The following is a 15,419-nucleotide window of genomic DNA, read 5'->3' on the forward strand; positions in this document are numbered from 1 at the left end:
TTTTATGTATAATAATACAACAATCGTCTTAATGCCGAAACGTATTACTATTACATCAGCATAATACATGAATTTAAAAATAAAAGGACATCATCAAAACTTATACAAATGATCAATTTTGTCATGTTAGTTGGATAATTATGTATTATAGTTTTAAAATATTTAATGTGATGGTTTCTTAACGAACACTTCTTTGTGGACAATATTTTTGTGTATGTTTCCTCCTAATGCTTTGGTTGCTCTGCCTTAACCAAAACTCTTGTTGTCGATCTTGATATCTCTCTTGAAAGTGAAACATACAGTTGTTCATGCAAGAAAATATATTGTGGTAAATATAGTCCAATATGTAGAATGTTTGTCCTTGTGCTTTATTTATTATATTTGCAAAACATAAACATACTAAAAATTATTTTCACACAAACTTAAAAGGATATTCCTTAGTTTCAGAAGACGAAAGTTGAATTCAGGGATAAGAATATACATAGAAGCACATTGACCAGTATCATAATTTTTGCATGTATGACATTATTGTCAAAACTTCTATATACCATTTGTGTGCTATTACATAAGCTATTCGGCGTATCTAAGTTTTTCAGTAGCATGACGGGCATATTTTTTATCAAAATCAACCTATATACAATGGAATATCAATTTTAACTTAGTCTATTATATAAACGGTGACACTAACATATGTAAGAAATAATAAATTTGACAACAAACATGTATGGTAGAAGTCCATTTGCTATTAAAGTATGTACGTATTCTTCTTGATAATAATTATTGGTATCATAGTCAAAAATTGAATTTTTTTTTTGTTTTTACTATAAAATTTACAATCAACCTTTTATTTAGTTGATCAACATATTCATTTCTGCTAGCTAAGATATCTTTATAATTCTATCATGCGATTTGCACAAATTGCGTTTTAATCTAATGATAGAAATATTTATATTATTAAATGTACTACTATTACCATTGGGATTGATAACCAAGTGTTCAAGAAGAACCAAATCATCTTTTATTGGATGCTTTTCTTCGTTTCTGACACAAAGCAAGAAGACACTGAATACTGGATCTATTCTTACTTTATATTTCTTGTCAGTTGAATCTTTTTCATTTGAGACCAGAAGTATAACTTTGACAAGCTAGCTTTTACGGTGTCTGCTTTTGTCGATTTTGGAACTACTGGTAGTACTTGACATAAATCGCATCCCAAATCATTACCAAATGGTTTGTTAATATCCAATATATCTCTAGAACTTCAGAAAATTATTTCGATCGTTTGACACTTAGCCATAAATGCTTCATCCCATATTATTAATTTTGCTTTCCTTATAAATTAAGCATCATTGTTGTGCTTTGATATATTTGTGATGGTTATTTAAGTTGTTTGAAGAGGTATATCAAATCTAAAGTGGGTGGTCTCACAATAAAATCGTTGTTGGTACACCACTTGCTATTATCGCTAACAATGTCATGCCTCTTGATATGATATTTGCAAGTAATGCATGATATGGAAATATTATTTCGATCCCGCCGGAGGCATCTACAAAGAATAATTCCGTTATAACAGAGTCGATTCTTTATAATATAGTCTTGAAAACTTGTTCTTGTTTAGGATTTAGCTTTGATTTTGCTTCCCCAGATACTTGTATAGCATTTTGATTTTTAATAATATACTAACCTTTTTACTTTGTGTTCTAACGCTCTTTTTATGGAGTAAATTTATGTACCCTAAGATTTTTTTTTAAACTTGAATAAGAATTTTACTCATATGATGGATTTAAAAAATAATGGAATTGGATTCTCTTGCTAAATAGTTAATTAAAATATTTAATTATTTGGTTTTAACATAAAAAATATTTTATTTTATGTTGATTCAGATCTTAATATTAGTTCATCTCTTATTTTGAATATTTAATCTTAATTATAATTCTATCCACCATAAATTTTATTTTCAAAGAGTAAAAGATTGATATGATATTTCACTTTTATATCTTTATATTTGTAGAATCATTAGTGGTATTGACTCTTACCAACTATTTTTGTTCACTTTCTTACACATTTATATTCTTAAATATTTTCTTAGTTGTTGTTTAATAATTAGGTATTTTTAGATATTACACAAAAAATTGATAAAAGAAATATTATTTGAGAAGAAAAATAGTTCAAATATAATATAAAAATATATTATCGTGGGGGTATTTTTTTTCTCAATTTTAACACTTTATGCAGTCCATTTAATATTACTTTTATTTTTTCCTGGTATTGGACATTATGGAGTGGTAATGTATTGACAATACGGAGGATTCTTATGAAATTAATTTTATTAAACCTTCCTACCTATTTTTAATAATAATTTAATAGATAAAATTTTATTAATTTTAAAATCTTAAATATTAAAAATTAGCATAGAAGATATTGTAATCCAAAAATAGGTTATTACAGTTATGTCCTCTTCCTATGAGTTCTTCCGTTTAATAATTTAGGGTTATTTTGGTATATTAATATTGCATTTATGCTTTTATAATAATATAGGCTATCCTTTTTCTAAATGAATTTGGACAATATAATATATTTTCAAATTAAATTAGTAATATGACATTATAATACGTTTTCAAATTAAATTAGTAATAAGAATTTTTAAGAAGTATATCCTAAAAGTAATAGGATTACATGACTAAAAATATTTATTTATTCAATTTTATATGAATTAGACAACCCGAAAGTAATTATACTAATAGGATTCCTAACGGTAATCATGTAGGATTCCTAACGTATAGTATGATGTCCTAAAACTAATAGGATTATAAGGCTATAAATTTCGGTTATATCCTTTTATTATGAGTTATTATGCTTAATATTATAAGGTTATTTTTGTAAACCGACATTGTATTCATGCTTTTATAATAATACTAATTTCTATTCACGTGTGTTGCACGTAATTTTCCGCGTTAATCTATAAAAAAAAATTATATGATAAAACACTTTTATAAATTCATATTAAATTAAATATATATATATGACAAGAGATATAGTTCTTTCAATAATTGTATCAATGAGTGGCAAATTTTTCAAATGAAAAGACGTTTTCTAGAGCATCAAAATCAACAATTAGGCAGTATTATTACTTGAATAAAAATATAATTAGTAATACTTTTTACACTGAGTAGCTAAATATCATTAACCATTTATTGTCTGAGAAAAATTATTCAGTACTCAACAGTAGAAAGTGTTTGCTCTTAGCAACCTCAATTTTTATTTTTAGAATCATCGCAAAGTTTCTTAAATATCTTCATTTTACTCTAACTTATAAACTATTGAAAATCGTTAAAGCGATGTATAACCAAGAAAACACACTCAAAGAAGTCATTCCACCTAATTTCCTTCCAAAGAATCATACTCATACCATATGAAACAAAATCTTATGCAGACTAAATTTTTTAACATTAAAATATGTACTTGTGATTTTCAAATTTATAAGTGAAATTTTACAATCTATTTTTTTAATATTTAATTATTGATTCCATTATATGTTAATTTTTAGCTCTAATTCAGAAGTTACCAGTATTTCAAGTTACACAATATCCATTAGCGTCTAGTCTGTATAGAATTTCATGCAAATAATATAGTAAAAATACATTCCTAAGTATTATAGTAATTTTTGTTTACTTTTAAATTGTCTTTTCAGTTCAATCTTGATATTAAACACACTATAAAATATTTCAGTCTACGAAAATTTAAACTTATAACCAATTCATGTGAATAATTTGAAGTTACTAAAAATTGGATGAGCAATTACAATCCACAAAAATCACTTAAATCTCAAGAAGTATCAATCACCAATGATATTATATATGGAATTCAAAACTAAAATATAAAAATATCAAACTCCGAGACAATACGCAGAGGAGTAAAGATATAATAAGAGAAGAGAACTTATATAAAATAATCGGATTTCCCTTGAACTATGTGTCACTGATGACAAGAATTCTAAGTGTATAAATTATAAGAATCCTAGTAAAAAGTTTAACTTTGATTGAACAATGTAAATCATATCTAATATGAATCCTAATGGAAATAAACTATAAACTTTGTAGGGTTGCATATGTGCAATTTAAATCTGAAAAGAATTCTAACCCTGGGTAATTACAATTATATTCTTAAATTATACAACTATTTAAGGACATAAAAGTCAATCGAAATTTCAAGGATATTTTTGTCGTTCAACATTTAGCATAATATATTCGTGCTTTTATAATAATATATAGATAGATAGATATAGATATAGATTATAATGTTTTATATTGACTACAGAAAATCTTCAAAGATAAGACCATTTAGTTTTCCTTTTTGGTTTCTATTTTGTGAGAACGGTTGTAATATTACGAGTATCCACTGATTATAAATGAGCTATTTATTTTTTTTCTTCAAAACCTTCTTTATTCCACTCAATGAGAGACCTATATTCATAAGAATTCATGACGTTAGAGTGTCACATACGGTTCTTTTGAGAAGGGTGTAATACTATCACCTATCATGCCCGACAAGCAGTTAATGGAGTTGTATTTCTGCTCACTGGTCTATGAACATTGCTCTCTCCAAAAAGTTGGCCGCCTATTCAAGATTTTTTCATTTCCAATAAGATCTTGGGCTCGATAAGGGCTACATGCGAATATATAAAGTCAACAAAAAATTGATGGAACAATTAAAGGATTGAAGGCTAGATTGATGGCTAAAGAATACAGAGTATTATGTTAAACCTTTTTACAATCAGAAACGACCTAATGAACCATAATCATTGTCTCGTTATGATCGTTCTTCATTTTTTTTACGTTTTAGGGCCATAAAACAGAAATTTAGTATGATTTCTGATTTTTCGTGTGCTATATTCACGCCATCTTCATGAATTCGGACGACCAACCCCGAATCGCCTTAAGTTTTGTGGGTCCATTAGAAATGACTCAATGAACTATAGTTATTGCTTCGCCATGACCATTGCTTGTTTTTGGGCATTTTCGGGTCATAAAACATGAATTCAATATGATATTTTATTTTTCGTGTGCTTAGTCCACGCTATCTTCATGAATTCGGGCGACCAATCCCAAAACACATAAAATTTTGTTGCCCCATCAGAAACGAGCTTATGAATCATAGTCATTACCTCGCCATGACCGTTCCTTATTTTTTTGCATTTCAGGGTCACAAAATATGAATTCAGCACGATTTCCAATTTTTCGTGTTCTAATGTCTATGCATCTTCATGAATTCGGACGACCGACCCCGAATCGCCTAAAATGGGACCATAAGAAACGATCTAATGAAGCATAGTCATTACCTTGCTATGACCGTTCCTCATTTTTTAGCGTTTTAGGGCCATAAAATATAAATTGAGCACGATTTTCGATTATTCGTGTGCTAATATCCACGCCATCTTCATGAATTTAGGAGACTGACCCCGAAGTGCCTAAAATTTTGTGGGCCCATCAGAAGCGACCTAATAAACCATAATCATTACCTCGTCATGACCGTTCCTCATTTTTTGGCATTTTAGGGCCGTAAAATAGGAATTCAACACGATTTTTAATTTTTGGTGTGCTAATATGTCTATGTCATCTTTATGAATTCGGGCGACCGATATCGAATCGCATAAATTTTTGTGGGCCCATAAGAAACGAGTTAAAGAACCATAGTCATTGCTTCGCCATGACCGTTCCTCATTTTTTTTGGCATTTTAGGACTATAAAATACGAATTCAGCACGGTTTTCAATTTTTCATGCGCTAATACCCATGTTTTCTTCATGAATTCGAGCTACCGGTCCCGAAATACCTAAAATTTTGTGGGCCATCAGAAACGACCTAATAAACTATAGTAATTATCTCACCATGATCGTTTCTATTTTTTGGCCTTTTAAGGTTATAAAATAGGAATTCAGCATGATTTTCGATTTTTTGTGTGCTAATCCCAACACCATCTTCATGAATTCAAGTGACCAACACCGAATCGTCTAAAATTTTGTGGGCTCGTCAGAAATGAGCTAATAAACTATAGTTATTGCTTCGTTCGTTCCTCGATTTTTGGCATTTTAGGGCCATAAAATACGAATTTAACACGATTTTCAAAGTTTCATTTGCTAATACCCATCCCATATTCATAAATTCGGGAGACCCATCCCGAAATGCCTAAAATTTTGTGAGCCCATCAGAAACAACCTAATAAACTATAGTCATTGCCTCACCATGATCTTTCCTCGTTTTTGACTTTTAGGGCTGTAAAACAGGAATTACGCACGATTTTCGATTTTTGGTGGGCTAATGCCCACATCATCTTCATGAATTCGGGTGACCAACACCGAAACCTAAAATATTGTGGGCCTATAAAAACGAGCTAATGAACCATAGTCATTGTCTCGCCATGACCGTTCCTCATTTTTTGGCGTTCTAGGGCTATAAAAAAGGAATTCAACTCGATTGTCGATTTTTCAGATACTAATGTCCACGCTATCTTCATGAATTCTGGCGACCGACCCCTATTCGCCTAAAATTTTGTAGGCCCGTTAGAAACAACCTAATGAATCATATTCATTACTTCTCCAAGACGGTTCTTTTTTTTATGGCAATTTAGAGCCATAAAACATGAATTCAGTACTATTTTCGATTTTTCGCGTGCTAATGTCTATGCCATTTTTATGAATTCGTGCGACCGACTACGAATCGCCTAAAATTTAGTGGTTCCATCAGAAATGAGCTAATAAACCATAGACATTGTCTCTCTATGACTGTTCCGTTTGTTTTGGTGTTTTAGAGAGACAATGTCTATGGTTTATTAGCTCATTTCAACACGAATTCAACACGATTTTTGATTTTTCGTGTGCTAATGTCCACGCCATCTTCATGAACTCGGGCGACCTGCGACTAAAATTTTGTGGGCCCATCAGAAATAATCTAATGAACCATAGTCAGTGCGTAGCCATGACCATTTCTCGTTTTTTGGCGTTTAGGGCCATAAAACAGAAATTGTGCACGATTTTCAATTTTGTCGTATGTTATTATCCACGCCATCTTCATGAATTAGGGCGACCGGCCCCGAATCGCCTAAAATTTTGTGGACTCATCAAAAAGACCTAATGAACCATAGTCATTGTCTCGTCATGACCTTTTCTCATTTATATATATTTTAGGGCCATAAAACATGAATTTAGCACGATTTTTGATTTTTGTGTGCTAATGTCCATGTCATCTTAATAAATTCGGGCTACCGGTCCCGAATCGCCTAATTATTTTTGGGCCCATCAGAAATGACCTAATGAACCGTAGTCATTGCTTCGCCATGACCGTTCCTCATTTTTTGGAGTTTTAGGACCATAAAACAAAGAATTCAACATGATTTTTAATTTTTCGTGTGCTAATGTCCACGTCATCTTCATGAACTCGGGCGACCGGCCCCAAAACGCCTAAAATTTTATGGACCCATCAGAAATGACCTAATGAACTATAGTCATTGCGTCTCCATGACTATTCTTCATTTTTTGGCATTTCAGGGCCATAAAACAGGAATTCAGCACGATTTTTGATTTTTCGTGTGCTAATGTCCACGCCATCTTCAGGAATTTGGGAGACCGACCCCTAATCGCCTAAAATTTTGTGGGCCCATCAGAAACGACCTAATGAACCATAGTCATTACTTCGCCATGACTGTTCTTTGGCGTTTTAGGGCTATAAAACAGAAATCCAGTACAATTTTTGATTTTTCATGTGCTAATGTCCATGTCATCTTCATGAATCCAGACGACGGGCCCCTAATCGCCTAAAATTTTGTGGGTCAATCATGAACGACCTAATGAACCATAGTCATTGTTTTTCCTTGACTGTTCCTCATTTTTTTTGGTATTTTAGGGCCATGAAATAAGAATTCAGTATGATTTTCGAATCGCCTAAAATTTTGTAGGCCCATCAGAAATGACCTAATGAACCATAGTTATTGCTTCGGCATGACCGTTCCTCTTTTTTGGCGTTTTAGGACTATAAAGCAGGAATTCTAACACTTTCCCTTTTTTCGTGTACTAATATTCACGTCATCTTCATGAATTCAGGCAACCTGCCGCGAATCGCCTCAAATTTTATGGGCCCATCAGAAACGATCTAATGAACTATAGCCTTTGCCTCACCATAACCGTTCTTTATTTTTCGGCATTTTAGGACCATAAAAAAGGAATTAAGCACGATTTTTGATTTTTCATGTTAGTGTAGGTTATAATCGTGATTAAGTTTTGGCCATATTAGAAAATGTTAGAGAACCTCTAATGTTAGAATCTTTTTCAATAGTAAATGACTTAGACATTTTTAAATAGAATGACATGAACAGATAAAATTCATTTTGCCAACCCTAACTAACATGTAATTGAGGCGTATTAGTTGTTGTTGGTCTGTTGTTCAGCTTCTCTATGATTTCCATTTTCGTGGACAGCTTAGAGATTATTTGGTTTAAGGTTTGTGTGCGCGTTAGGAAAGCATGGTTTTTAAGTGAGAGAAGGTAGGACGGATCTATTATTCACCGACTTTCGAAGTAAAAATAGTACGGGCTAGCCAGTTTTCGAATTGATAATTGAAAAATAACCAGCGGATGCAAAGTCAATAAAAAATAGTCACTATTTTGCTGCAACATGAAAAGTTCCAGCATAATATGCTGGAGATTGATGCATCTGTGTATTAACTTCCAACATATTATGCTGGAACTCCAGCACACGGAAAGTTCCAGCATAATATGCTGGAGATTGGAGCACCTGTGTATGAACTTCCAGCATATTATGCTGGATCAGTATATTATCTGGAATATAATATACTAGAACTCCAGTATATTATGCTAGAAGTTCACATGTAAAAAATTCGAACTCCAGTATATTATGCTGGAATATTTTCCGGATTTTGAATAGTGTTTTCGTTCAGATTTATCTTTACATGAAAAATGACTAAATTTCGATTACTTTTAAAACTGTGGCTATTTTTCAATTACCACTCGTAAATCTAACTATTTTTGAATTTCACCCGCTTTCGAACCGTACACCAACTGACCCTCAAGGATTTTTCGATTAATTAAAAAATTAAAATCCCAATGTATTATCTTAGAAGCACAACAAACAACGTAAATTCATAATGAAAGATGTATGAGTTATGACTGTTTAAACGCTTAAATTACACAGAACTGTAATCAGCTATATTGAACCAACAAAGAAAGATCAGCCAGAAAATACATTAGCAGATCATTTCAAGACCCTCAAATACTACATTCTAATTTCCAGATTACTTTATCCTCCGCGATAGGCATCCAGAAGCCTGGTAGCGCGCTTCATTTCGCGGTCTTTGAGTGCTTAATTAGCCAATCGATAACAGCATCGATATTTACAGAATCCTTGCACGAGATCATGTAGCAGCAGACTTCTCTATCCGTTATTGAATCAAGACCTCTGAGATGCAACAGGCATCATAATTAAGAAAGAGAATTCGTAAAAAGGAAGACTTTGACAGCATACATAAGACGATAACCTAAACTTCTCAGGATTTTTTTTATCTAGACACGTGACAAGTTTAGGTGTCTGTCTATGTATTCTGCCAAAGAAATTCTTATGTAGGGGCTAACGTTCAGCTACTTACAGTTGATCGACCAACGCCTGCTGCGAAAGAGCTTCTGATTTGTCAATTTTGTTTCCCAAGATAAGCAAAGGTATCCCACTTAATGAAGGTTTCTTCAAAAGCTCATGTAACTCAGTTCTGGTTATAGGTACACTGTCTCTATCGGCAGCATCAACAACATACCTGTCGCATAAAATTTCCTATGTCAATTCAACATGAATACGAAATGCAGAGTCACTTCGTACTTAACGCCTCAAAGTTAAGCTGTAGTTTCCAAAAAAAAAAATAGATGAAAAAGAACACCATCACTACAAATGAAAGGAAGTTTCCAAGTACTACTGCTGAACCGCGTGACAATTTCATCTAAAAGCTAAGCTGTTAAAGAGACACTTTCATATACGTAATTATATCTTTAACACGCCCCCTTACGTGCAGGTCTAATTCTTTTTCATAGACCAAACACGTGAAAATTCTTTTTGATAATGGATAATCGATAGCTGTGAGATTAAACTCATTGCCTTTGCCTACTTTGCTACCATGTTGAAGTGTGACCTTCTCATTTAAAACTGAACGGTTAGAAAGAACACACTTTTGCATGCTTAATTTATGTCTTCAACAAAAAGTATTCTCTAGCATTCTTTTTTTCTTACTTATAGTCCTTGTTAATAACAGAAAGCAAGCTATAACTGAGAAGTCAATAAAGCTGTGTAGTATCATGGACATAAGCCATCCAACTACCAACGACGATGATGAGGCAAGTGTAGGTATGACACACTCAACGAAAACCAACAACAGTGATGTTAACTTAAGGCAGGGAAAATAACATGGCCGCGAGAAAGAAGGCACCCAGTACTTTCCCCTACCCACAAAAAACGCAGCAACTACAATGGGATGCTTATAAATTTATTTAATTTGCGGAACCTTGCACGGTGTTAATGAAACTTGAGGTGCATAGCTCGGGAACAGTTTCATCCCTTTAAGTGTCAAAATAATGAATTCGGGCAAAAGCATTAAGTGCATGTTGTATTAAACCAAAGAAATAAGTAAACAAATTTGAGGAGACAGATAAGGATAGAGATCAAGATTAGGAATTACAATATCGCAGAGACACCCCGACAATAGCGCTCCCACATCGTACGAAATCTCCTTTGGCCTCCAAGATCCCAGAGTTTTATGGTAACATTTCCTTTTGTAACTTTACGCATATTAAATCCAACCTAATTGTAAGGAACTTTATTGAGCAAGTAAAACGAGAGAAATCAAAATTGCTAATTTAATTCTGTGAGGACAAGGTACCAACCGTCGGAATCATGTCCTCGCTGTAGCCTCCAGTCTGATAAAGATCAAAATACGTATGTTAAAAAATGTTACCGTCAAAATGATAAAGGGATAGGGGAAGGGGGAAGAGGAAAGAGAGCATATAAGGTCCTCACAGCAATGGCATTGACAAGAGATGTCTTCCCCGCATTTTGAAGACCAACCAAGGAAAGTTCCATTTCCTGTTTAAAGAATAGGCTGAACAAGAAAACAAATAAGAAACTAGGTATCAACAATGTCACTCAGGCTCGCATGAATTTGAGTTTACAAGGAAAAAACTGAATAGTAAGAACTCACAAGAGCTACTGGTTTAACTACTAACGCTATTAATTACTCTAAAATGACGCATCCATTAACTTAGTTCCATAAGCCCCTCCTTCACCAAAAGCAAATTGTCCCAATAAGTAAAATGTAAGAAAATCAAACCACAAAGTCAATTTTCCAGATAATTTATGGAATGAATATTATTTGATTATCAGCATCATAGCTTTTACAATCCAGCCAAAGTAATTTTCTTTTTAAATTCTTAAACATTTCAAGCTAATGCAAGATGAACAAAAACTATCAACCATAAAAGAGGGCAACAGGACCCAAAGAGCAAATCCTGCACTTACAACTTAATTCTTCTAATCCAAATTCCAACTTTCACTTCTCAATTTCTATTATCATAGAAATTAAACAACAACAAGAACAACAACAACAAATGGGGTCTGGTAAGGGTAGTTTACCCCTACCTTTAAGAAGGCAGAGAGGCGGTTACCGGTAGACCCTAGACTCAGGAAAGATAAAAGGAAGAGGCAACAACAAGCAAACCAATTGGAAAATTGAAGTGAAAATACAAGACTAACACTAAGTAATGCAATCAGAAAACCGAAACGAAATCAACAACAAGTAAAAACAGAAATCCAGGAATACGAAAATGCTCGACTGATACTAAGTAATGTACTAAAGCTATTGTTACAAGCTAAGGACATAAATTAAAACAGATAAAAAACAAAAATTCATTTCCTCTCTCTTCCTCCCACTCTCCAAGTCTTGGTGGAAGTTAGGCGGCCATGGAATTTGTCGAAGTGCACAAAAGCTGGAAGGTAAACCACAGTTATCGAAAAAATTGAGCTACGAAAAAGAATACCTTTAGCAAGAAAGACAAACCCAGAAAATCAAATTCAATTCAATCCAATTCTCCATATATAATTTCAACAAAACAAGAAATAAATAAAAAGGGGTTTCTTTAAAAAAAAAAAAAAGCAAAAAGGAGGAAACTTTATTACCTACGAAGCCAGTTGAGTAAAGAATCCCAGAGACCCATATTTCAGAAAAGTGAAAAAAGCAGAGAACTTTGGCGGAATTAAGAGAGCATATGAAAGGGATTTTTGTTGAAGTGGCAGAATGTGAAAGAGGAGGTGACAAGTAAGTAATATAGGAAAAGGAGAAAGTAAAGAAATAATAATAATAATATAATAATAATAGGAAACTTCGCCGACTGGAATAAGGACAGAATCTAAATACTTTGCATTGATTTTATGTTAGGTTGGGATTGTTGCTGCAGCCGTAATTACTTTATTAGGAGAGAGTCTGAGGAAAGGAAAGGAAAGGAAATAAAAATGAAATTTATAAATTTGTTGTTTTACACCTTTTTTTGGTTATATTTATTGGACAAGGTATTTCTAGTAAAATATAGTGATTTTTATTCAGAAATTCAACATTTTGCCAAGTGAAATTTATAGACACGTACAATTTCAACTTTATATTTTTTTTTGCCTATTTTAATTCATGTTTATTTTTTATTTTATTTTATTTTATTTTATTTTTACATAAGAGTTTCCTATGAGTTGGAAATATGGGAAACAGCATTTGGGCCTTTGCCACATGGATTTGGGCCGGCCGAATAATACGCATAACGACGTTCAATTTTTCAAGAAAATTAACTCAAATAGTTGTGAGTTCGAGTCACCCCAAGAGCAAGGTGAGGAGTTCTTGGAGGGAGTAAGCCGAGAGTCTATCGAAAACAGCCTCTCTATCCCAATGTAGGGATAAGGTCTGCGTACACACTACCCTCCCCAGACCCCACTAATGGAATTGTACTGGGTTATTGTTGTTGTTATTATAGTTGCTCAGCCAGTGGCGTACGCAGGATTTTGCACAAGAGGTGTCAACATTTGAAGAAGTGAATAAATAAATAAATAAATTAATTAATATAATGACAAACAGTGTCATTTTTTATATTTATATCCAATTATTAGTAAAACTTTCAACGAAGCGGTGTCACGTGACACCGTTTGAGCCCATGTATATCCGCCCCTATGCTCAGCCAATCGCTTAAATTAAAAATAGCCCGTAGATTATAATATATGCATAATCTGTGTATAATTATGTATAATCAATATATAATATATGTATATGGCTAGAAAATGTAAACAGTGAATATGGTCGGCTATTTATGTAAAGATCCCGTTTTTAAAGGACAAATTACATATTTAGCCGGTCGGTCAAAAAATAATTATATGTGCTAGTCAAATATAAAAAAATATAAAATATGTATATTAATATATTAATATAAAAAATATATATTTTGTTGGCTTTATTTTTTGGAGCGGCAACACTGCATATCTATAAACTTCACCTTTCAAGCTTAATTTTTGTCAAACCTTTTTTTCTAATAAGGTTATTTTTCTCATCGTATGATGTTGCTCTAAAATGCACACGTAAATATACGTGGTTGTACAAGTAATATAGGATTGTAAGTCCAGATATCATACAATTGTAACTATAGCAGTCCTAAGATAACGAAATTTCTTGTTGGGTAATTTCTGACTAGCACGAAAACGAGGCTCTCTTTGTTTATCATTACTGCCCAGTTGTTTATTTTTCTTGGGATTTTTACCTTTTTATACACTTGTTTACCCTTAAAATTGGATAACAATTGAATTTATACGTGTCTTTAAGAATACGTGATCTAACTTGGTACAAAATGAGTAATCGGATTAATATTGAAATTAATGATGAAAAAGTAAATGCAAACCACACGGGTTGAACAATCTTGGCCTTGAAAGTTGGTCACCCTTGAGTCAAAAATACTTTAATCGATGCCGGAATAAAATGATGAGATAATAAGAACTAGAAATAATAGTATATTGCTTTGGAATGCGTGTTACCATATGTGCAATGAATTATCAGACCCCCCCTCCTTTATATAGTAGAAGAGTCATACTCTAGGTACATTTCTATTAAAGGTAAAAATCTCTTGATTTGCTAATTGCTGGCTCCTTACCGATATGCGCCGAGATTTTCGCCGTAATATCTGCCCAATCGCGCATATTTCGGTCTTCCGTTTGTTATTTTCGAGCTCGCTCGAGGCTAAGATCGAGACCGGACTCAACGTTCCTCGAGGGCAGGTCTTCCGACCTCAGGTTCAAGCTTGGTGAGACTTGAGGTCAATCTCCAGTCCGTGGTCGCCACGTTCCAAGACAAATCTATCAAGTTGTAGTCGAGCTCGATTTCGACCGTAAACACATAGTGCCCTTGTTTTTTCGGAGAGTAGATGACGAGAAACGACTTGAACTTCCGATCCTGACCTCGATATTTTGCGACAGAAACGACAAAACTGTCAAAATATCTCGTCAGTCAAGTTTTAATGGCATTAAATGCCTGTCAGTCGCCGGTCGGCCATTCCCAGATATGGACAGTCGCTGAGACACTATAAATACCCCTTCATTAGCTCATTCAAACTTTACTTTCAAATCTTCTGCCCTCGTACCTTAGAAATCTCAATATTCCCAAACATCAATTTTCTGATTATTCTGAAATCCCTTTATAAGAACTTCTGTTCTTTATCCCAAATTATCAAGCATATTCTTTTAACTTCCTCTTTTTCCTTAATTTTCCAAAGAAATGGCAAATACCTCAAAGTCCTTTCCCCAAAAAGAAACTCCCTATGCCTCGTGATCGGCTGAAGAGGAAAATATTTCGTCTGCTGCTACTGAGGAAACGACACTGGAGCCCTTCTTGAAGATGTTCGTTTCTGCGGGGTGCCCGACCGGTGCTGATTTAAAGGTCGAGAAAACCTCCTCGGTACCGGGTCGGTGTGATCCGGTCTCGAGATATATATGCTCGGTCACCGATAGCTTCCTCTCCAAGGTCAAGAAGGATTGCAACTAGGTTGGTAAGCATGTGGTGGTGTGTAACGACCTGACTTGTTGTTGTAATAATTTATGTCATGTTCAGTGACTCAAGGTCCCGAGCAGCTTTGTAATGTGTATTATGACTTGCGTGTGTAATCGAGTTTGATTTCCGGAAGATTCAGAACTAAATTGAAAGAACAATTTTTATTTTTGAAGCTTAAATGAAAAGAGTAGAACGGAATTTGACTTTTGAGTAAACGATTCCGTAATGGAATTTTGATGATGTCAATAGCTTCGTATGGTAATTTCGGACTTAGACGTATATCCGGATTTGGATTTGGAAGTCCATA

General features: G+C 33.5%; 1 protein-coding gene across 2 annotated transcripts; it reads right to left on the bottom strand.

The window, feature by feature from the left end:
• Positions 1-9,068: 9,068 nt before the first annotated feature.
• Positions 9,069-12,372, bottom strand: LOC107767879 (ADP-ribosylation factor-like protein 8c). 2 transcript variants are annotated; one of them, XM_016586985.2, is made up of 7 exons: positions 12,220-12,339; positions 11,246-11,324; positions 11,065-11,146; positions 10,932-10,964; positions 10,727-10,848; positions 9,653-9,814; positions 9,069-9,465 (listed from the first exon to the last, which is right to left on the bottom strand). In XM_016586985.2, exons 3-7 carry the CDS (start codon positions 11,125-11,127, stop codon positions 9,348-9,350), a joined length of 498 nt encoding a protein of 165 aa, XP_016442471.1. In that variant the 5' UTR covers positions 11,128-11,146; positions 11,246-11,324; positions 12,220-12,339; the 3' UTR covers positions 9,069-9,347. The 2 variants fall into 2 exon arrangements, with proteins under 2 accessions (XP_016442471.1, XP_016442470.1); XM_016586984.2 differs by lacking the exon at positions 11,246-11,324 and having other exon boundaries at positions 12,220-12,372.
• Between the last annotated feature and the right edge of the window lie 3,047 nt (positions 12,373-15,419).

The sequence above is a fragment of the Nicotiana tabacum genome, chromosome 11 (assembly GCF_000715075.1).
Source record: "Nicotiana tabacum cultivar K326 chromosome 11, ASM71507v2, whole genome shotgun sequence".
In the NCBI taxonomy this organism is placed as follows: domain Eukaryota; kingdom Viridiplantae; phylum Streptophyta; class Magnoliopsida; order Solanales; family Solanaceae; genus Nicotiana; species Nicotiana tabacum.